The sequence below is a fragment of the Rhinolophus sinicus genome, chromosome 3 (genome assembly GCF_057876585.1).
Source record: "Rhinolophus sinicus isolate RSI-liver-muscle chromosome 3, RSI-T2T, whole genome shotgun sequence".
NCBI lineage: Eukaryota > Metazoa > Chordata > Mammalia > Chiroptera > Rhinolophidae > Rhinolophus > Rhinolophus sinicus.
In genome coordinates this window covers 67,367,659-67,392,913 of record NC_142503.1, presented here as the reverse complement: position 1 = coordinate 67,392,913, position 25,255 = coordinate 67,367,659, and the positions used below count along the sequence as shown (strand labels likewise).

Here is a 25,255-nt window from a genome sequence, read left to right as displayed (position 1 = left end):
AACCGTGCTTTAAAATCTTTCTTATTTTAAAAATCTCATTAAACTTATAATGCTCTTATGACATTCTTAGTAAATTATTTATCTATTTACATTAAAATGTGAAACAGTCACTGAAGATAAATTGTTTTTCCCTACATTTATAGACATGATTTTCTTTCTTAATACTAATTCTTTCAGCCCTATATGTAATCTGCTACTTTTAAAAGCCTATCAAGAATTGATTCATATATTTTCATCAAACAACTGAACCTCTGGGGAGTTGACTAAGAGAGATGGTTTCATGTATCAGTTCCTTGTACTTTCAAGATTCATCATGATATAGGGGAGTTTATGCATTCTACAACTAACTTCATAATTAAAATAATTAGCTTGGTTAAAGGCTTGATTTTATTGGTCCTAGGTTGTTCTTTATTATTGTAAGCTAAGAAATGACACATTTAAGATGCATCAGATGTGAGCAAATCTATGAACATTGTACTGAGAACTTATTTGGTTATGTCCAACACTTATGACTTGATTTTTCCCCCTCATCTTTGGGTTGTTTCTTGTCCTCCTTTTTTTTTTTTCTTCTTCATATGTTGAATAAATACCTGAATAATTACCATACCAAATATGGGTGTATAGAAATGTACAAGCTCAGCTACTCATCAGGACAGATTAAGGATCTCATATTCAGTTAGAAAAAAATATTTTCATTTCTTATTATCATCATATGTCAAAGTTCTTAAACAGATAAGGCTGGCAGGTTAACTATATATAATTGCAAATTTATATGTGCTTACCTGTAAAAATGAATTTGCTGTTGCCTGCAATGATTTACTTTAGAAAATGGCCCACAAACACTTCTTCCACTTATTTTGTGACCAGTAGAGCACATTTTTGGTCACATAGCTTCTTAGTGGCAGAGTCAAGCTTCAGTGTCAGGCCTGTCTCACTATATTTTAATCCTGAAATGTTTACTATTAAATGAATCTTTATGAAGTACACAGGTTTTATCTGCTCTAAAACATATATTATTCATACAGTGTTATGGGATGAATAATGCTGGGCCACATATTAAATGGCCACCTGAGGTGTAAATTAAACTAAAAAAATGCTTTTCTTCAAGCATTTTAAGGCAATTATGCCTTTTCGTTTGGTTGTTTTGGGGATTTTTCTTTTGATACTAGAATATCTTTCTCATAACAGCAAGGACCCTAAGCTCAGAAGTGCTCACAAGCTACACATTCTTTCAGAGCATTAAGGCACACTGCCTCATGGAAATAATATTTTCAGACAAAAAAATTGTGTGTTCTTTCTGCTTTTCGTAGGCATAACGAAACAGTTAGCATTTCTTAAACTTTGTTTTTTCTTTTAAGTAAACCATGTAGTAACAATCAAGTTGATTCAGTGATATGTGTCTGGGTCAAAAGTTTGCAAAAAATGATTCCCAATATATGTATCATTAGTTGAGAACCTAATTTACTTCTCAACTCGTGATGCATTCCAACCATAAGATTTGTCTTGCAATACTTGCTGATGGAGTCCACAATGTCATCTAGATTAAAGTTTAGTTGCCACAGCACGTATGCTTGTTGTTGACAAGAAAACTACAGAGAAGAAAGAGTGGCGCCTCGTGATAGGTTAGCTATATTTAACATTTCAAAAGTGAAAACAATGTTTAGTAAATTAATTCTCCAGGCCTGTGCAGCTGCTGCTTCAAGTGATGGGTGATGTTAAAAGGGATGTTCTAGTTGAAAATTCAGTTGAAAAGTTTCTGTATTGAATCTATTTTTGTCAGTTTAACAGTCAGTCTAAACCAATCTTTCAGTTTAAGCCAACGTTGCCAAAAAAAAAAAAAAAAAAAAAAAAGTGATCTTTATGACTACGTTTTTTTTCAGTCTCACTGAAAGTGAAACATGTTTTTGGATTCTTTCAGTTATCTTTATCATTAAAATAGTTGCTGAATGTAGGTGTGTTCTTATCTCATGGAGTTTAAAAAGCTACAGTATCCTCCCAAAATAACGGTTAAAGACATATAAGGAATCCTTTTTTGTTGTTGTTCTTTTAAGTCACACGGAAAACACACACACCCCTCCTTTAAATATCCGGTAATAACTTGACTACATTTTAGGAAAACTTGTTCAGCAGGATCTCGAATAATGTGGTTTCATTCAATGTAATTCTGTTATAACATTGATGAGAAAAAAAAACAACACACACACACAAAAAAAACAAAAAAACAAATCTACAACCTGCTGAGGCCACTGAGTGTGGAGTTTGCATGTTCTTCCCAAGTATGCATGGGTTTTCTCTGGGTCCTCTAGTTTCCTCCCACAACCCAGAGACGTGCACATTAGGTGAACTGGCATGTCTAAATTGTCCTAGTCTGAGTGAGTGTGGGTATGGGTGTGAGTGTGTCCTGTGTTTGAAGAGCGTCCTGTCCAGAGTGGATGCCCACCTTGTACCCTGAGCTACCACAATAGGCTCTGGCCACCCATGACCCCAAACTGGAATAAGGGATTGGAAAAGAATGCTCTTAGTTGCTTTTATGAATAAAAGATGAACTTTTTTATATGTATGTTTTGCTCAAATTTATTCAAAGTTTCACATTTGAAGTGTTTGGGGTCTTTAGAAGTTTGGTGACCAGAAATACATTGTGGGAACTTAACTCTTGTTTACATCAATTAGCCTATGGCAAACTTGGTTTTGTTATATGTCCTTTTGCTTAAAGTTGCAGTTTCCAAGAACCTATCTATGACATTATATGAGGACTTACTGTACTGGTTCAGCTTGCATATTAAACATTAGTTTTTGTTGATTCAAGTTTTTTTACAGCATAGAAGTTAAACTGAGTTTTCTATTACTCTCATTCTGAAGTAATTTTGTTTAACCTGTTCTTTTCATTGCTATCAATTATCTTCTGAGCAAAAGCATGTCTATTCTCATTGGTGATACTTAAAGTGTTGTTTAAGGTCAGTGTAAGTACAAGAGTTTTTCATGCATCTAATGACATTTAATTATATTTAAGCGTTTTCTCCTTTCTAAAGTCTGAACAACAGCTAAACTTAGCAAATTCACAGAACTTTCTATAGTCCATTACATCTATAATGTAAAAAATGCCCACAGCCTGCTAGGGAGGAAAAAACATAAAGAACTAACCTTTCCTAATTGTTAAAAAAAACAAGAAAAACAAACAAACAAACAAAAAAAAAACCCTTAAGCATTGAAGTCACAATATTATTCACTCATAGTAATTATTTTCAGTCTGTCTTGCATCCTACATCAGGAATCTTAGCTCAGATAATTTTTCATGAATACATGAATAGATTTAAGCCCTAGAAGAGTAACTCAAAGTTCGGTTCAGTGTAAGAAAAAATAAACATATTGGATACATTGAAGGTTTCCTCCCTCCACCACTTTTCATTTTTAAAACAGCAAATATTATAGTAACAATCTCTGAATTTTGCCTAAAATCTTAAATTTCTATATTTTGATTAATCTATGTGAATTTGTTTTTTTATTCTGTTTTGGAAGGCAATTTTACTATTTTAAACTGCTGCCGTTTAAAAAAAAACAAAACTACTATTGCACCTATAACAACATTGGAAGAATACACACAATAGTATCATCTACACTTAATAATTATTTCTCTCAGTAAGCATTATGTTCTCCTAAGAGTAGGACAGTATGATGTCTTTCAAAACTTTTCTGAACTCAGTCCGCTTTTTTATATCAATTGACCATGAGTGAATAAATTAAAGATGTCCTATGATACTCAGGAATTTAGAAAACTTAATGTTTGAAAATACTTTTGCTGCTAACTTTCTATAACACAGCAAAGATGCTGTTATTGGAAAGTCCCCTTTGCATCAGTTGAAAAACATGTAAGTGTTAACTTTTTTTCATGAGTAAAGGGATTGTCCCTTTTGGATTTCCAAGCTAAAGAATCTCCTTTCAGTTCTGGACCTGGAACCTATTCACTGTACGCTTGCAAACACGCCATTACTTGAGAGGTATAGCTTCAAATATCTACTGCAACCTCTTCAAATTATGTTCAAAGGAAAATGATAATACCATCCATTTTGATGATTTAACCACATCCTTGCAGTCTTTATTTTAGAGCCAACCTTGTCATTTTCACAGGAAATGAATTTTTTTTGTTGAAATACAGGTGCGGGCATTACTCAAATTTTTTTTCCCAAAACAAATAAATGGTAGTTAATAAGTATGTACAAAAGTTTCTATGGATTGCTGCTCTTGATGCTAGTTGTTAACTTTTTAAAAAAATCATATTTGTTTGCTTAGCATAATGAAGGACTTCTCATTTTCTGCAATTCATATGCCCTATAGTTGCTGATTTCACCAGCAATTCTCTTCTTTTATATTCTGTACTTTGTTAAGATGGAATGTTATGGTGCCTGATAGTATTTCTATTATTCTTTTAAGTCATTTTGTAGGGCAATTATACAGGTTGTCCTGTACAAATTCCACTCATTACAAACCTGATATTCTAAATATTTGAGAAAAAAAAAAAAAGTATTCTTTTTCAGAGAGCTGATGGACATATCCAAGGTAAAATCTGGCCAAATAAAGTTTTAAATGACCTGTTTTTCTAGTTAGACCACACATTAATCTGGGATGTACTTAAAGCAAACCAAACTAGAGGAAACAAAAGGAAATAATATGCGTTAGTTATTTTCCATGCCTCCTTGCTTCTGGCTTATAAGTGTGTTTTGGAGAATTGACCTTTTGGTAGAGTGATGGGAGGACATATGTTGTGCTCAGTAATAAAATGTACAAATTGTCATGGAACTTAAACAATAATAGCACTAAAGGAAAAAATATGTCTGTCATATCTTGAATGCTATAATAATGGCATTGTTTTCAGCACTCTGAAAATACAAGCTTGCAATAACAGCACTTCAGTAAATAATATCCCACTTTCTACCTAGAAAAGAGCTTTCTCAGATTATTTCCAGCTGCTGTATGTTTAGTAGCTTAAGGATCAAGCCATCTCAGACTTTGTAGACCAGGTTCATAGTTCTTAGGCAATATAATTCCTTCAAAAATGTATTAGGCTCCTAGACTACTTCTCTGTAGTTAGTTCCTGGTATAATAACACCACCTGAAGATTTCTTATGAACACAGCTCTTCAGTCTTTTGACTGTCCTCTAATTATTCTGGCCTCCACCTCCTTTCCCTCAATTTAATGGCAGCTAATCTTAAGTCATTTGAATTGATATTTGATATACTTAGGTGGGAAGGCAATATCACTCTTGCTGCTGTGATGACCCTGATTTATAGTTGCATCTCTTGTTCGTTGGGTTATTAGAAACATTTGGGAGGTCCCAATTACTGGACTCTCATACAGTTTGGATTATAGGTCACTGCCAGAGATATTTCCTTCCATCTCAGCTTGCAACTTGGCTGTTTCATGCCTAACTTTGCCAATTTTTTAGGGCTTTTCTAAAAGGAGCAACAGACATAAAGCAATGTACAAAGACTTTTAAACCAATTCTCGAAGAACAACAGGCTTATTATAGAGCATGACTCCCAAATTGTTGCACACAGTTTTATCATGAGCTTTGCTATAGCATGCCAATTGTCCATAACTGTCCGGCCAGCTCTATTTATTTTCTCATCAGCTATCATCTGACAACATATGCATATAAGTTTATGTAGCATCTCACATCTGTTATCAATTCCTTTATTAGTTATGGGATAGGCTAAGCTTCCATATAAAAGGGACCTTAAAATACAGTGACTGAAACAAGGCAGAAGTTTATTTCTCTCTCATCAAGTCATGCACACGATCCATTCATGTACCATTTAAGATAATCGACTCATGTGACCAAACCCTGCTGCACTGGTGTTTGAAAACTTGAAAATGTTCTATTTGAGCATCCATGTGCCCAATCAAATCTTAGAAGATTCAAATACTAAAAGGAAGAAGGGAGGAAAGAACACTAAGAAACAATTAGCCATCTCTGCCATGCATGAGTCTACTGTTCTATCTGTCCATCTTTTCCTCTAATGTACCCATCTTACTTCCTGGATTTTTGAGTTTGGAAGAAAGCTTTCATGTACATACAGCACTATATAGTTTTCACTCTTTTTCAAATAATTATAATATACACATGATTTGGATAAATGTATATGTAAGTTTATTGGAAAGTTCAATCATTTTAATAGAGTTAACTAAGGTGTAATCCCAAACAATTTCAAGTCACTTTTATTCATCTTAACTAGACAACATTAAACAAAATAGATGACCATAGAAAATTAAAGCTAGCAGAATATCTAGTTATGCAAAGCGACGTCATGGAAATTGCATTTTATTTAATAAACTCATTTTTAAAATATATTTTGGTTGATGGGGGACTTTTTTCACTCCACAGTAAATTGAGAAACTGTGCAAATGATTTTTAAAAAAATATATTCTATACCCTATGGACTCTACCTAATTGGTTTGTTTAATTACCATCCCACAGTTTAAGGTTAATAATTTACCAATTTGCATTTCATCACATGGAATTTGGTAAAAAAAAAAAAAAAAAGAAAAGAAAAGAAAAGAAAAGAAAAGAAAAGAAAAGAAAAGAAAAGAAAAGAAAAATTATCACCAGTTCTTAGATATGTTGTCATTAATGGAAATATTTGTTTCTCTTTCAAATATAGGAAGAACATTCTTCGTTTCTTAGATGCAGAACGAGATGTCTCAGTGGTCAAGAGCAGTTTTAAGCCTGGTGATGTCATACACTACGTGCTTGACAGGCGCCGGACACTGAATATTTCTCAGGATCTGCATAGCCTCCTACCTGAAGTTTCACCAATGAAAAACCGTAGATTTAAGACCTGTGCAGTTGTTGGAAATTCTGGCATCCTGCTAGATAGTGAATGTGGAAAGGAGATTGACAGTCACAATTTCGTAATAAGGTAAGCTTTATTCTGTTCCTAAAGATTGTAATTTCGTCAAAGATGTTTAATTTAGAAGTGGAAAACTGGCAGAAATGTTTAAATCTCACATCAATATTAAGGATTAGTGAAAGCTCAAACACATATTTATCTATATCTTTTTCTGTGTAGCATCCAAATTTACATTTATCCTGAAATATAAATTTAGAATTACTGCATCATTGAAAGAAAAGATTCACATCAGTGGTTCTTTTTCTGCCAAATGGCAATTTTATTAGTTTTCATACTACATAGGGAAACTATTTTTCTTAATATTTTTCCTTAATATTCATTAATTTAATATTAATTTATTCACTAACACAAATAATTAATCATTTATATTAGTGAATGAATTAATTCACTTAATTAATTATAGTCATAATTATTTTTATATTAAATTATATTTATTCATAAATATAAACATTAATATGCAATGACATAATAGATGTAAGTTAAGTTTACTTTTTATGATAATTATTTAGCAGATTCTAAGAATATAATTTAACAAGATTATATTTGCTACCTTGGGCCAAATTGCCTTTATATGTGGTATTTGTGTATGATAGTATATTTTAGTTTTTGAGTTTTCACCCATAATTAAATATACCTATTTGTTTTTCATTGATGGTCAACAGATATTTGATGAGTCATGTGCTTGGTGAACTTTTAAATAACTGATAAAAACACAACAGTAAAAATAGTATTGTGATGGCATCATATATATCACAATTTTTAATTCCCAATTCATATATCAGAACAGAATTTTTGGCTTGTTTAGTTCTTTAGAAAAATTTGCTAAATGAGTGATATATGTATATTGAAACATGAAACAGGGCAATATATAGATAAAAAAAGTATGTGATTTGTCATGTTGACAACCTGAAGTTTGTTTTTTTTTCAGATTTTTATTAAAATATAGATAACATACAACATTACATTAGTTTCAGGTGTACACAATAGTTATTTAACATTTATATACTTAAAGAAGTGATCACCGTAAGTCCAGCAACCATCTGACACCATACCATGCTATCCCAGTATCACTGACTATGTTCCCTATGCTGTATATTACATCCCCATGACTTATTTTATACTTGGAAATTTGAACCTCTTATTCCCTTCACCTTTCCCCACCACTTTTTAAATTTTTCAATTACAGTTTACATACAATATTATTTTATATTAATTTCAGGTTTACAGCATAGTGGTTAGACATTTATATAATTTAAGAAGTGATCCCCCTGACGAGTCTAGTACCCACCTGGCACTATACAGTTATGTACCATGTTATTGAATATATTCCCTATGCTTTACTTTACATCCCTGTAACTATTTTGTAACTATCAATTTGAACTTCTTAAGGCCCTCACCTTTTCCACCCTGTCCCCCGACGCCCTCCCATCTATCACCCCGATAGATCTAGTACCCATCTGACACCATACATAATTACTACAATATTATTGACTATATTCTTTATGTTATACCCTACATCCCCATGACTACTATGTAACAACCAGTTTGTACTTCTTAATCCCTTCCCCTTTTTCACCCATTCCCAATCTCCCTCCCATCTGGCAACTATCAAAATGTTCTCTGTATCTATGAACTTGTTTCAGTTATGTTTGTTTATTTTATTCTTTAGATTCCACATATAAGGGACATCACATTGTATCTGTCTTTCACTGTGTGACATACTTCATTCAGCATGGTACTCTTCAGGTCCATCCATGCCATCGCAGGTGGCAAGAGCCCATTCCCTTCCATGGCCGAGCAATATTCCCTTATATATCACCTACTCTTTATACCTTCATCCATCAATGGATACCCAGGCTACCTCCACATCTTGGCCATTGTAAACAATGCTGTAATTAGCATATAGACACACAGGTCCCCTCGAAGTAGCATTTTGGATTTCTTCAGCCAAATACCCAGAAGTGGGATTACTGGGTCCTTTGTCACTTGTTATAGCCTTTGTTTTAAAGTCGATTTTTGTCTGGGATAAGTATTGCTACCACAGCTTTCTTTCTTTTTTTTTTTTTTTTTCATTTCCATTTTCATGAAATATTTTTCCCCCATCCCTTTACTTTCAATCTGTGTGTATCTTTTGATCTGAAGTGAGTCTCTTGTAGGCAGCTGTGGGGACAGAGCCAGGAGAGCAGTATCCAGGCTCTCGGCCTCACATGGAAAGGTGATGGCTCAGTTATTAGATGGCCGTCACCTGTAATCAGACGGCCATCTGCTATGGCTGGGTGGCAATCAGCTGTAACCAGTTAGCCATTAGCCACTAATATAACTGCTGTGGCTATGCTGCAGGGTTGCTTGGTTGGCAGAGAAGTGGATGGCAGATAGCAGCTAGCAAGCGGGTTTGGTTGGCGGCTCCTGCTTCCTGTGTCTCCAACCCAGCCACCAGCAAGAATATAGTGGTATGACTCCCATGTCTATGGCTCTGTTGTTGTTCCTTTTTGGTGTCACCATATCCTGTGTTCTTGTGCGGGGGCGGGGGAGTGGGGAGTGGGACTAGAGACCCCGCCTGACAGCAGCACATGTAAGGGTCTTGTTTTCTTCTCCATTCAGCCACCCTATCTTCTGATTGGAGAATTTAATCCATTTACACTTAAAATAATTGTTGATAGATATGTAGTTATTGCCATTTTATTATTCATATTTTTTAGTTATTTATTTTTTTGTCTTAAAGAAGTACCTCTCAGATTTCTTATGATACTGGTTTTGTGGTGATGAACTCCTTTAGCTTTTTCTCATTTTTATCTGTCCTTCAATTCCAAGTGATAGCTTTGCTGGGTAGTTTTTTGTGTGGTTTAGTTATAATTGATCTGATCCTGAAAGGAGGTGAGCACGGTGTCTACCTATGCCTCCATCTTGACCGGAAATTCCAATAACCTGAAGTTTTGAATATGCTGGAATCTAGCCTGTGAAACTACCCATCTGACACCATACATAATTACTACAATATTATTGACTATATTCCTGAAAAAATCTTTTTGATATGTAGTCTTAAAGATAAATATAATTGATAAGTATCAATTATAAAAAAGCAAAAATTTTTCAAGAAGCAATAATAGCTAAGAGAAATCATAATATAACAGTATGAGGTGAATATAATTCACAGCAATGAATATAAGTAAACATTTTGCCTTATTAGCTTACCTCTTCTTAGTTTGATGCAGGGTCAGAGATTCATTTGACTTCAGTTGAGCCTTTAAAAACACGAACTCTTAAATTGATTGGACCGAGAAAAAACCCTGTCAACATGTAGATATACAAACAAAATTGTATCCAAAGAGGAGGTAAAAATATTTGATAAGGAAATGACAGTGGAAGTGGAAGTAATGAGCTTCAAACATTGAAGTCTGTGTCCAGTATGGTTTTAAAGAAAAAGTAAAACATCTAGAATTTCCAGAGTCTAAAATCAAAGGGCAGGTTAAATAAAGGAGTAAAAATTTTAGAGTATAATAGAAGTTGTTGCAATGGAAAGAAGAGAATTTTAAAAGCTGATTAATACTGGAGGAACACAGGATTCAAATGTGACTGATTCCTTGTTTCTACATTCCTCTAAGCTTTAGTATTGGGATATTTATAACCCATTAGATGCAGCCCATCTCAGACTCTGCAATTAAGACCACTTTCTTCTATTCACTCATTTTATTTATTTATTTATTGAATGAAAAAAATAATGTAGGACTTGAGAAAAATTTGGTTTGTGTTCATGTATTGTTGTCTTAGAATTTACACAACGCTGAATTCCAAAATTAATATATAAGAGGAGTCATATATAAGTAAAAATCATTTAAACCCTTATAATGAAAAAGAAAATGCAGAAATACAAAGAATAGTTAGTGTAATGTGCTAGATATTGGGGATCAGAAAGCTGGGTTTCTGACAATTACTGAAACATAATATTGGACAAATGTCTTAAGGTTCTAGACATCATTATTTCCACTATCTGGTGAAATTAATAATGATAAGCCTATTATTTCAAAGTTTTTTTTTCCTAAGCATCAGATGGAAAATATAGTAAAGAAATGCATAAACTGTAAAGCTTAACTAATGATGAATGACTCTAAAGTACATCTTGTTTGAGTTAAATGTTGTAGTTGAAAATTAAATTTGTCACTGCATTTCCTGATAACAATGGTCATTGACTAGAAACTCACATTCTTATTTTCTGATGTAAACAAAAAGACAAACTTTCCCCAGTTTATCAAATGTGTATATAGTTGACACTGAATAACATATTAGAAAATATGAAATGCAGCACAGGAACACTGCTCAAAAAATGTATACAACTGGACACTTGGGTCAACGTTGCTCAAGCAATAGTTCACCATAATCAGAGGTGTCTGGATGCTGATGGTAACCACTTTGAGCACCTATTGTAATTGCAGAAGTCAAATGTGATTTGTGTTCATCTTTTGTTATCAGTATATATTGAGTATTGCAATTTTAATACAGTTTTCCTTTCTTAAAATGTGTATACATTTTTGGGCACCCTCTGTAGATAGACAGAGGTGTCTATAAAATGTGAGTACGTAAAATTAGAAATAATTGTAGTGAAGATATATATTTCTTCAGGAAACTACAAAGATAAAAAATGTTTTTTACTTTATGATGATCCAGCTTCTTAAGGGAAGGGGATGATACAGTTCACAGAAGAAAAAGATGGAGGGAAGAATTGACCTGTCTTGACTTACACAATGCATTTTTGTAACTCAATCAATTTTTCATTCTCTGCTGGTGGGTAATTTACGGCAAACTTTAAATCATCCTCTTGACCTTCTATGAAAGCTAACTCTTTTATAATAAAATAGACTTTTCTGGGAGAGAAAATATATTCCTGTTTTTCTATGTGTTCACAAAATGTCCTTAATTCTTTCCCAGCTACTCTCACAGAGACTATGTTTGTCCTTAATTCAAATGTTTTAACTACAAACAACTAAGTTTCTGGTAGGAATCCAGGTCCAGGGTATTAGAATTTTTTTTTTAATGAATCTTATTGATTAAAATAACTACTTTATATTTTAGGTATTTGCTACACATATTTTCTAACTTATTTTTACTTAATATTACTTAACATAGTATTCATATTTTTGATCTGTGAAATTTTATAGTTTTTAAAGGTAGTTATCTTTATTATTTCTATTGACTTTAATAATCCAATGTACATTCTGGGTAGAAATCAAAATTTCTGTTTTATTCTAGTTATTTATGATTTTAAAATTTTAACTTAAAACTAAATATGAAATGTTTAATTATGGATTGTGTTGTGAAGTAGAGCTCTAACTTTTTTCCTTCAATAATGTCTCTCCTTGGATACAAATATTTTATTTGCAGGAGATAATTTTTTTAATGTAAATGACAATAACTGATAAACGATTTAAATTCTAAGACATTTTTAAAATGCTTGTTCTATTTTCTAAAAACAATATATTATTAACAGACAAATTGCTCATCTATCAATCTAGCAATATTTTTTTTTTAATTCTTAATATTCAGTGCAAACTTGCAATGATATTGGCAATCCTGTAAAATGCTTTCAAAATTGTAAATTCATAAAACTTTTCCAAAAATCAGATTGACAATGTCTACCAAGCCTTAGAAATAGTGTATTTCTTTATTCACTATTTCCAGTTCTAGGAATCTACCCAAATGTGAACAATTGTTTGAGAAGAAAGACATTTTACAAAAATGACAGAAAGAGACTAGACTCTAGGCGGTGAGCACACAATGAAATTTACAGATAGTGTATTATAGAATTGTACACTTGAAACTTATATAATCTATAAACCAGTGTCACCCCAGTATATCTAATTCAATAAAAAAAGCATTTTATAATGCCCAAGAATGGACAAGTACATTGTACTTCTGGACGATTAGTTATTCAACAGATGGAAAAGAGGAATCTAAGGGGAAGGGACAAGTAAGCACAAGAACAAATGCTTTCCTTAGTCTTAGCTAACATAAGACAGAGTTTGGGCCCACTCTACTATTATGTTCATTATGAGCAACAATGTGGAAGGGGAAACGGTAAAGTATGATGGACTTAAATGATGAAGGATCATTACATCATATTAAGAATTTACATAGTATCCTGTAGACCAAGAAAGGCCCCGAGAGTTTGTTGGTTTGCTGGTATATTTGTTTGTTCTTGTTGGGGTTTTATTACTGTTGCTATAAGCAGGAGAGGAACACCCTTAGAGGTACGGAAGCATGAGTGTATTTGCAGATGGAAGGACCGTGATAATAAATAAATCAAAGATAAGAAAGAGAAAGAGCACTCAATAAGGAAAATACTAGATGAAGCAAAATATGATGAATTCCAAGTCACAGGACAGACTAAACCAGAGTACCCCAGATAAACCAAGTTTAGATGGTATGATTTATATTAATGTAGAATGTTGTAGAGATCATCCTTCCCTGATATCAAATGAACATTAGCAAATGGGCAGTTGATTAGTCCTTCCATAGATTTCAAAATATGGCTCCAGTTTTGGGCTTGAAGTGTTTATTTTTCAGCTACCAAACTCATATGTAAATGGACGTAGGCCCCAAATATATACTCCAAAACCAAATACACACTTTTCAATATTTATTGCTTTTAGTAATACATAGCATAGCTTTGATTTTTCTTATAATTTATTCATTCACTCCTTCACTTTTTTATTTGCCTATTTATCAGAAAGTGGCGATATAGAAATGGAAAACAAGTCTCTACATTGAGATGATCACAATCTAGTAAAGGAGATAAAGTAATGAACGATTACGTTGGTGTAAAAGTAATTGCAGTTTTTGCAATTATTTTTAACCGCAGTTACTTTTGCACCAACATAATAATGTGTAGATTGCTTTACTAGAGGTACACAGAGAAGTAGGCAGTGCTAATGAGACAGAGAGGAGACATAAATGGATGACCAAGGATAATTTTCTGAGAGAAGCAGCACTTGAGTTGAATCATGAAGACTGAGGAGGTAAATATAGAGAGAAAAGAGAGTGAGTCGTAGTCGAAGTAGGATCTATGATGCCCAAAAGGACCTGGGCATGAGAACAAGTGGCTTTCCCAGTCTAAGTTGTTTCAGCATGCTGGAATAAGTTTCTGTAGGTGCATGGAAGCGATGAGGCTGAAGAGGGAGGCTGAGAGATAGGTAACACAGGGTCCAGTATGCCTTGTTAAGGAGGGTTAAAGTTGCAGGTAGTCTGTGGAGCCACTCAGGAGAGGAATAACATGATCAAATTTAAATTTCAGGAAGATTTCTAGGTGATAAATAATTTAGACAAAGATGGTGATACTGTAGAGTCTAAAGGTGGGGATAATGAATGGCAAGGTGAGATAGTGACAGTGAGGATAAATGAAGAAGGAAAATTAGGAAAATCAAGGAACAATATGAATTGTATAATAAATGGAATGTGCAAATGATAATGAATATAAATACACTACATTTTAAAATGTAACATTTTTTGGAACGCAGAAAATGGACATTGAAGACTTCTAATTGTTTTCCATCGGTTCCTCTGAGGTAGTTAGGCTTAGGTTAACAAACTATAGTTTTCCATAGAACACGGTTTTGAGTGACTTTTCTGAGTGTACACAATAAATTGGAGAAGAAGCAACAACACGACTTTATTTCCTCTTACTCAAAGTCCAATACTTTATTTCCAAATTAAGATTGGAAAAACTTATCTTTTCTAATTAGAAATATCAGTCAGTGCTGCACTAGATTGGTAGATTTTTAGTTGCATGTGTACAGTGAAATATGAAGAGCAGTGAGAGATTGTCCTAATTAGGGTACATTTCAAATTTTGATGATGTAGCATGAAAGATAGAAGAAGGAATGCCATTCTAATGTCTGATATTTCCACAAGGTCCCAGCCATTCTTCAAAGTCTAGGCTAACAAAATCAACTGAACCACAAGTAAAATCACACACACACACACATAGTGGTAACTACTTGAGATGATAAATGTGTTAACTATCCTTGTTTGGCAATCATTTCAATATATGTTTTATATCTGTATATCAAATCATCGTGTTGTGCAGCTTAAATTTACACAATATTGTATGTTAATTCTATCTCAATAATGCTGGAAAACAACAATTAAAAATCAAAGAAATACAAAATAATGAAATAAACAAGCTGACTTTATAACATGGAGCAGTTTCTCCAGTTGTTTATGGACCATCTGAGAGAATTTTTTTATCAAGTACTTCCTGTGTCCCAAGAGTATGTCAAAATATTCTAAAAACTAATAAGTGTGCAGAAGACAACCTATTCTCTCAAGGGAGCTAACACCTTAATCAAATGAGATACATCTTTAAGTCAGGCATATTTGATTTCTAGTCCCAGTCTTTCCATTTAATATATATATTCATTCTTAAGTGATTTATATGCTTCTCTAAGTCCTAGTTTCTTCATATATAATGTGAAGAAAATAAAGCCTTTCTTCTATTCTGTTGGTATAGAAATAAAATGTGATGATATGTATGAAAGCGTGTAGTATAAACCCACGTACAAAATAGTTATTCAAGAAATATAAATTTTTCTTCCTTCTGATGGTGTAGGATTAATATTCATGGTGAGAAAATAGTGTGTGTGACCTATGTCCACAGAAAATGTAAGTATTTGCAGTTAAACGGCCACTGTCGATAAATAGTACATATTTTTCCATGAAATATAATTTAAATAATACTTATTTGAGAGTTCAGAAACCTGGATCCCCACACTGGCATTGCCACTAAATATGGCTGTGTGACTGAATAGAAAATGTAAATTACTTTGGGTTTTAGTTTCCCTATATGCCAAATGAGGCAGTTGAACTTACATGGACTCATGAATTCCTTACTGTATACAAAACTCCATAACTCTAGTTTCTTATGATTCAATAGATACCTTTGGAAAAGATCCTGTCAACTTGCATTATTGTTTGAATTTCTTTTCTTCTGTTTGCCAAGTTTTATGAATAAATTTCCTCCTTATCAGTCAACTTGTAGAAATGACATTTTCCACTTAATATTACATCCTCCATTCTGGCTATTTGTTTCCTTTGGTCCAGGGGGGTACTGCTTTTCCTTCTAATGTATACAAGCAAATGTTAAGACTTAAAATCAGGAGAGAAGTATCACTTCTTAGCCAAAGAAAAACAAGAATGATTTTTTAATGATTCACACAGATTATTGTAAATGTGACTAGGTCAGGAGCTTGGGAAGTCACGGTATGTACAAAATACTATGTAAAGAAGAACCAGTAAATACAAGTATTATCAAAAGGGAGAGAAATTATTTTACGTCAACATCATTTGGTATAGTTTTGGGGAAAGAATTATGACATTTCTCTGGGAGATAAGACCTCCCACTTCCCATATCTACTTTACTGGCAACCACTGACATTCTTGGAACCACAGAAAGCAGTCTTTTTAGTGTATTATTTGACTTATGCCATTACTGGAAACTTTTTTAGAACAATCACAGTCAGTACGGTATCAAATGTTAACAGTGATTGCCTTTTAGAAGGAGACTTAGAAGTGTAAATAAGAGGAAGGTCATTTCAGGCAAAGACATCATCCTAAATAAAGGAACACAAAAAAGTGCATGGAGTAGTTTGATGCCATTCAGATCTAACATAAGCAATGGGCATGTAGAGATAAAATTCTGGAAAGTCAGGGCCGGTACAAGTTATACAAACCTGGACTGATATCACTGGAGATTTTTGGTTAGGATAGTAGCATCATCAAATGTGCATTTTAATAAGATGATCCCATTCTGGAAACAGAGAGTGATATAGTCTCTGTCCTTGTGTGAAAGAACTGGTTAGAGCAATTTATTTCAACTGTTCAATACAGATGCATAGTAGGAAACAAACTGACATCCGGATATACTCCTACTATACTCCTACTGTTGCTTCCACTATTCCTATTATTTCACACACATAAATATGAAACAAATTTTCATAAAATTTTGTGCAAGGACACCTGTTATTTTCTATTATTATCAATTCTAATCCTAATTTTTATTTGTTAAAAATTGCTGATCAGTGACCCAAAATTGAATTTTTTGCCATTATAAAGATTTTATATATATATATATATAAATTATTAAGGTTATATTTAAATTATTAAGGTTATTGAAGTGACATTGGTTAGTAAAGTTATATAGTTTTCAAGAGTACATTTCTATAATACATCATCTATATATTACATTGTATGTTCACCACCCAGAGTCAGTTCTCCTGCCATCACCATATGTTAGACCTCTTTTCTCCTCTTCTACCATCCCTCTTCCCCATTCCACTCAGTTTGTAATCACTAAACTGTTGTCTATGAGTTTTTCTTTCTTTGTTTGTTTGTCTTGTTTCTTTGCTGCTTTCAGTTTTATATCCCACATACACTGTTTCCCCAAAAATAAGACCCAGCAGAACAATCAGCTCTAATGTGTCTTTTGGAGTAAAAATTTATATAAGACCTGGGTATTATATTATATTAATTATATTATATTATATTATATTATATTATATTATATTATATTATATTATATTATATTATATTATAGACCCAGGTCTTATATTACAGTAAAGTAAGAATGGGTCTTATATTAATTTTTGCTCTAAAAAACACATTAGAGCTGATTGTCTGGATAGGTCTTATTTTCGGGGAAACATGGTATGAGTGAAGTCATATGGCTCCTGACTTTTTTCTGTCTGACTTATTTTGCTTAGCATGATAATCTCAAGATCCCTCCATGTTTTTACAAATGGCAGTATTTCATCTTTTCTTATGGCCGAGTAATATTCCATTATGCATATATACCATATCTTCTTTTTCCAATCGTCTATTGAAGATCACTTTACTTGCCTTGGCCACCTTAATCAATGATACACCAATGTGTCTAATTAATTAAGTAATTAATTATGTGAAAAATAATTTGGAAATTATTGCAATATTTGTTCAAAGAAATGTGGTGGTGCCTAAACTGACAAAGTAGCAATAGAAATAGAGAATTCAGGAGAAAATTTATGATAGGAATTTTCAGGGATTTGTATTAAATCAGATATGGAGGATAAAAGAATTACAGAGATCAAGGCCTTTTAGCCAAGCCCAAATGTGGCTTACTACTAAAACAGAGCATGAGAAAGATCCACGTAGAATAAATATGATGTGAAGTTGCCTTGGCCTACCTGTAATATCAGAAAATAAAACATTCATTTTATCTACTCATGACATACTTTTCTGAATGCTTGATTCTTACCAGAATGCCTAAATCTTCTGGCCATTACACCAACTGTCTTTCTGGGATCAAGTGTCGAATAAATCATATGTACTAAGTTACAAATCATTTCTCAATTGGGTTGTACTTTCAAAAAAAATAAAAAATAAAAAGAATAAAACATATTTATAATATATAATGACAAATGAAAATATTTTCGTTTTTTAAAATTTCTACTAAACAAGAAAATTGAATATCAAGACAATGGTACTATGATGAGTCTGGTGGTGTAATCACTAAAAGTTAGAAAACTCAGCTATGTTTCCCACAGACACCGTAATGGCCCCATTGTATATAGTTTATTAACATCATGACTTGCACAGATAAAAAAATATTGTTTCTCTGCCTTGGTTTTCTGGCATGGATGATTAAAGTATCAGCCATAATATTTCATGAATTCTATTTCCTTCTTTTTAATGCACAACATAATTTTTCAGAACATAAACCCATGCTGAATCAGTTCTTCTCTCTGTAAAACAGAGTAATACCTGCTCAGCAATCAACGATCAATGGAATAGTCCAGTTCCCTTATTATGACAAGAGTGCCTGACAGTAAATTCTAAGAATTCTTGCTTGGTTTCCTACCCTCTTGTCTTTAATATCCATCATGGATTTTTAGCAAGATATTGAACAGGGAATTCTACAACAGCTGTCAGGAATTTCTCTTTACACCTCCTTCAAAAAAATTTAAATGATTTTACTTTTTTAATTACAAAGGAAAGATTTAGAGGGTATGTTTAGTATTCATTCTATATGTAATTTCGAGAAACATGACATTTATAACATCAAATAATATTGCTCTTGCATATATATATATATATATACACACACACACACACACACACACACACACACACACACACACATACAGAAGGTGCCAAAAATATGTATACACATTTTAAGAAAGGAAAAAAATGTATTAAAATTGTAATACTCATTGTATATCGATAACAAAAGATGAATACAAGCCATGTATATACATTTTTTGGTACCCATACATGTATACATATATACATATATACATATAAGTGCATATATGTATGTATATACTTATATATACATATAAGTGAGTATATATACATATATTCACTTGTATATAAGTGAATATATATATACATATATTCACTTGTAGAAAAGAAAACAACCACATGCAAGTTCTTAACTGTGACAAAGAGTGAAATGAATAGGTCATATTAACTTTGAGAATTAAGTTAGTGTAACAGTAAGTTTTTAACAATGTTCATGAAGTTTAGCAACTTTACAAATATACTGTCAAGCCCCAGATAGAACACAACAGCTAAAGCTCCTATCTTCTAAATTGCTTAGTGTACACAATCATGCACTGACAACCAGAGGCTGTGAGACTAGTTTTATTGAGAAACATATATTTGCAAATTATTATCCTTTTGATGTTTTACCTTTTCCCTTTTACTCCTCCTATTATTCCTTTTAGCCCTTCCTCTATTTTTTTTATTTATTTATTTTTTGAAACATGGGTGATAACTTGTAAGTAGTCATACCATTCAAAATTAAGTGGGCTCCACTTAACTGGTACACGCTAAGTCTGAGCTCAACTAAAAATGTGGCATCATAGTGGAAAACTCTGACTATAACTACCTCTCCTGATTTCCCCAGCTTTTGCCTATTCATTTGCTAGTTAATCCTGGGAGTCTAAGGCGGAGGCCTATGGAGTCAATTTCTTGTCCTTAGCTGAAATTTTGGAATTACTCTGCACTTTTAGGCCTTACTTTTAATCCCATTGCTTTATATCAGAGAAGAGAGTTTGTATTAGGTTGGTGCAAAAGTAATTGTGGTTTTGCAATTATTTTTGACCTTTTAAACCACAATTACTTTTGCACCAACCTAACATTTTATATTGCATTTAAAATCATTAAAGTTACTAATAGCTTTCCAGTACTCTCTTACTATTTTGAGATATTTCAGTATCCTCTCATTATTTTAAGAGCTGAGTTCCAATGTTAAAGAAGATTTGTCCTTTCAGCAATACTGTTAGTTCATACGTCGTTTTTCATAATGGGCAAACAGTTTTTAGAAGAAATAAATCTCCAGAGGAGAAAGAAAAGAAAAATAAAATGTATTTATTTCAAAATTAAACTCAATGAGTAGACTTCTCTTCTTATTCTCACCTAGGACAATTTCCTTATTTTAGAGAAGAGAATGTAATCCACTAATTTTACTATAGAGTTTTGATTTGAATTCACGTGTTTTGAATTTTAATCTTATACTTTTAAATGTTACCGCCTGCCTGCCTACCTTCTTTCTTTCTTCCCTCCCTCCTTCCCTCTCCCACTCTCCTATCGTTGTAAGTGATATCTACCAGCTACTTTTAATTATCCTACCTTTCTTCCATCCTCCACTGGTGGATAATCTCAGAATCAACCTTTTCTTTTCCTTCAAATCCCTTTCCATGAAAGTTTGCTTTGGAGGTTTTTTAGAGTAGCACAGCTTTTTATATATTCCTGCCTAGGAGTGAACCTCCACATCTGGGATTGTCATCTTCTTCCATCCACAAGCCCATCTTTGGCGAGGAGTGCTTACAGGAGAATGAGGAAGGATAATACCTCCACCTTAGCCAGCCAGACCTTCAGACCAGACATTCAAATCAATGAAATCAATGAGATGATAAAAGCCATAGCTGTATCATATTTCAAAGCAACTGAACTTGTGACCAAGTTCTCTAAATTTGTTTGGGGACCGGGAGTTGTTGTTCCTTTTCATTCACAAGGATTAACTGGTGTGCAATGTTTAAGAGCTTAAAACCAACCTGACTACACTACTTACGAGCTATGTAAATTTGTACAGTTTATTGCAACTCGATTTCTTCATCAATGGGGAAGCATATGGCAGTACATGTCACATTGGGTTATTATGAGAGTTTCATATAATATTACATGCAAAGGAAATAAAACAGTTTCTGGCATATAATAAGTGCTTAATAAAACCTAGCTATTCTTCTTCTTAATGCCTTAATAAAAGGCCTTCACTATCTTAAATATGAAGTATTTCAATGTTCTTATCGTAAAGCTTTATTGTCCTGTACACTTATGTTATATTCTTCTTAAGTACACTTGGCCATGTCTATGAGCTTCTAAAGTTTTCACATTGCCTATGGAGTCAGATTTGTTCTAATATTCAAGATGTTTGCAATCAACCATTGAATCAACCATTCTAGCCCCAGTTAGTTTTGGAGGTGTCCAAATTCTAGACAAAATGGTTTATTAAATGTGTTATAAATAAATCTTTCTTTTTTCCACACTGTTGGTCAGTAATTTCTCCCTATTTGACATGTTCTTTAATTTCCTGCATGCATTTCTTTTGCCTCTCACAATAGGTTGTAAACGGAAAGAATATGAAAAAGATGAGCCTCAACTAATATTTATTACCAACTCTAAGCAAACAATTCTGAGAGGATATTCAGATATTCTGTTCCTTTTTTTTTTTTTGTTTTTTTTTTTTTACAATTGCATTGCAATCAGTATTAATAGTGTCATGTACAGAAAAAGTTAGATGTCAGAGATGAAGTAACTTAACTGAGATCACGTCGACTGGAATGTGAATGGCAATTCCCAGATAGCTATACTGAAATATGCCTAAGGGCAGAAACTAAGCTCACTACTTTTTATTCCTTAAAGTATAAGCCAAAGTTGGGTATTATTAGGTACATATTTAACATTTTATTTAAGCACAACATTCCATTCCTTGGCATACCTTCCTCTTCACCCCTGCCAAATAAATCAATAAAACTAAGTTATTAAATAATACCTGTGCAGTTGTAACAAATGTACCCAATGACTCTATTTTGGTTTTGACTCAAGTGTAGGAATGACATAGTCTAACATGTTTCTTGGTATTCAGATCTTTGTCTTCTAGAGGGAGTTTGGTTTTTATTTTTCATTATGTGATTTCCCTGTTCTTCCTAACTTTGCCAGTAATGTAAACAAATCTGGCTTGTGAAAAACTCCCTGTTCTGTTTAGTCAGTTATTTTCATGGTATGTGTCATTACTATTTATTTTTATCAAGTTTAAGATTTTGTTGTTGTCTATTAGCAAACATCAAATGTGATGTGTGTATTTTTGTGTTCATCCATCATACTGAAAATGCAAATCTCCAATAGAGAGTTTCATCTCTATTCCTTATACTTTGTTTACTACATAATGGTATACCATATATAAATCAACTGTTAATCCTATGCTTCATATTTCAAAAAGTCACATCAATTAGACAGTTAATCCTTTTACCAGCATTTTGAAAATCCTCTCCCTCAAGACATCTGATGCGTAAATATTATTTTCATATTTAATATTCTTAAAACCCTTTTTTTAATAACTGCTCAGGATTTGGGAAATGTCATGGCTGAGTGACCTTGGATAATATGCTTAAGTTCTGGGAGTCTGAGACCAAAACCTAAAACTAAATGGTAAAGTACTCTTTCTCCTACAGGAAGGTTGTGGTGAAGGATGAACACAGACATTTTCCTCTGATTCTGAAAGAAAACACATGTGTAAATAGTGTCATTTAAAATTTGTGCCCGGAGTCATCCTAGAGTAGCTGTGCGTTTATTTCTTTTGTATGTACTATGTCCTTGGGCATGTTTCTTAACCACATTGACCTTAGTTTGTCATCTCTAAATTGGAGGTGATACTACTCCTTACCATAAAGTATTGCAAAAATTATTGGTTTCAAGTGTATTTGGGGCCTACAACTCTCACCTCAAGAAAGTCAGAGAGATGGATAGATTGCAAATTTCTGCTTAACTTGACATTTTGAGAGGGTAACCACAAAACCTAAAACACCCAGGTATCAGAGATTCTTTGTTCTCTTTGTTCTTCAAGCTCAAAAGCATATGAGAGCAGATAGGAACCTAAGCTTTCTCTGGGGGCCATAAAGAGGCTACATCCTTTTCGTGATTGGTTAACAAATATGATTTCCGTCGGTAACGATGGTTTGGGTTGAGGGATTTCAAACACACAGTGGGATTGGCCAAAGGAGAAAAGCGATGCTAATCATGTGTTTGGAACTTGTCTGAACATTAACTAATGGTGAGAAAGAAGAGTTTAGTCTTGTTTTCTTCTCACTTCATCTATGTTATATGTGTAAAGAAACAATGAGCAACCTCCTATATCACAGTACATGCTGTTTTATCTCAGTGTCATGGATGACTGACTAGTCCTATAGCTAACACAAATGTTCAACATGCACTATGGGATGAATAAACACATGGCTAAATGAACGGGCACTATATTACTGATCTTACTAATAATAACTGTCAAGATTATATTTTGTCCAGATGATATCATTGTGAAGTACCACAAATAATAAAATAGTTGGACAAAAAGTTCCGTGCATGTAGTGTAGTATTTGTACAATGCATTCTCAAGACAAATCTGTGGAGTTATTGAAAGAGGGACCTCCTACTTACTTAGACTGTTTAGCTACAACTTATGGGAAATGCGGAGAATATTGACAAATCTAAGAGCTATGTCTTCCTAGGGAATTCTGTGATCTTGAGATATTACACATGAAATAAGCATTTATGTCCTTCAAAAAATAAATGAATTAATGTTAAAATTATTTTTAAAAATGATATAGCCTTGAAATAAATGAAAGTACTTTCAATTCTACATAAAAGGAATGTTGAAAGGCATTCCTATTTGGTGTGAGATCACAGAAGAAATTATAGAGGTCTAAAGAGCGAGAGGATCCAGCTGCATTTCTGCAGATTTTTCATCAACGATGGAACATAAACACATATAAATTGAAAATTGGGCAGCTTAGAATAAACAAGGAGTTTAGCCAAAATATCTAATTCTGTGTATATGTTTTCAGGTTTTTAAAATGTCAAAAATAGTTGGACAGTACAAATAATTTAATTTGGCTAAGAATTAGAGCTTAGGTGTATGAAATATTCTTATGCACTCAGTAGTTTTGACTCAAAAAAATAAATCCATCATTTAAAAAATTGGCCACTCTTTAATTTTATGAGATTAAGAATAATGTATAGAATAGAGTGTTACTTCGTAAATGCTTGCTACATATTCTGGGTATTTTTGAACATTTAATCCCAAAGAAGATTTAAAGAAAGGAAGATTAAGAATGTGTGATTGCAAATCTATTCATAATCTTGCTCAGTCAGCAGTATTGCTACTAGTATAGCTATGAAATTCAAAATTCTATGGAATTGTGGGACTGTAACACAGCTGGCCAGTTATTTTGGCTTTCTTAATGCTTGCCTGATTATGCGGCATTGAGCTAATTATATGACTAAATATCTGACTCAACCACAGAGCAGTTAATTTACTGGCCACATGTGGACATGATGTTAATCTTTCCTTCCAATGAAAAATTAGACATAGTTACTCCGAGGAAAATGAACAAACCAGACTCCTGGAGCCAGCATAGATAGTATTTTAGGAGGTGTCCTTCTGTCATTCTATTTTCAGTACCACTATTTCCATCCCTCCCAAAGCCTGGTTGGGCTATGCTCAGGTCATAAACACTTTGCAATAAAGCTCATTTGGATTAATTACTCTTTGATATCTTAGTTCCCTTTAGTTAACACCACAGTCATTTGGCATTCTTTGAGTGAATCAAATATGTTAGTTTGTCTCCTATTCTCCAGAAATATTCTTACTCTTAGTTTCCTTTTGCTTCCAAGGTGGAAAGTACCTGTCTTTCATTACCCAACTTTATTGATGAGTGTCCTTTTAGCTCTTGAATGACACATGGCCAGAGAATCATGCTCCAGAAACATGTTGAGTCAATCCTAAAAGAGTGGATGTTAGCACTTATGGGAGGAGCTTTTAAGTATGTGATAAGAAAAAGTAATGCAAAGCATAAAGTAATTAAGTGATTTTTTTCCTACAAAAATAATTCAGTAGAATGTTATGTTTGTTCTCTTTAGCTGGGTTGGCTCAGATTATTTTTACAAGTAGAGAGAAAATGAAGTGTTGATATTGTTTTTCTATAGTGGAAACCCTCTGAAAAGAATTGCTGAAGAATTGTTATAGCAGAACGATATATCTGAAGCCATC

At 33.1% G+C, this 25,255-nt stretch overlaps 1 protein-coding gene across 1 annotated transcript in view; it reads left to right on the top strand.

Moving 5' to 3' along the window:
* ST8SIA4 (ST8 alpha-N-acetyl-neuraminide alpha-2,8-sialyltransferase 4) overlaps positions 1 to 25,255 on the top strand; it is an 81,218-nt gene that overhangs the window by 11,155 nt on the left and 44,808 nt on the right. Inside the window, exon 3 of the mRNA XM_019727928.3 lies at positions 6,658 to 6,915. Within this exon, the coding sequence (XP_019583487.1) occupies positions 6,658 to 6,915 (258 nt within the window). The remainder of the gene's footprint in view (positions 1 to 6,657; positions 6,916 to 25,255) is intronic.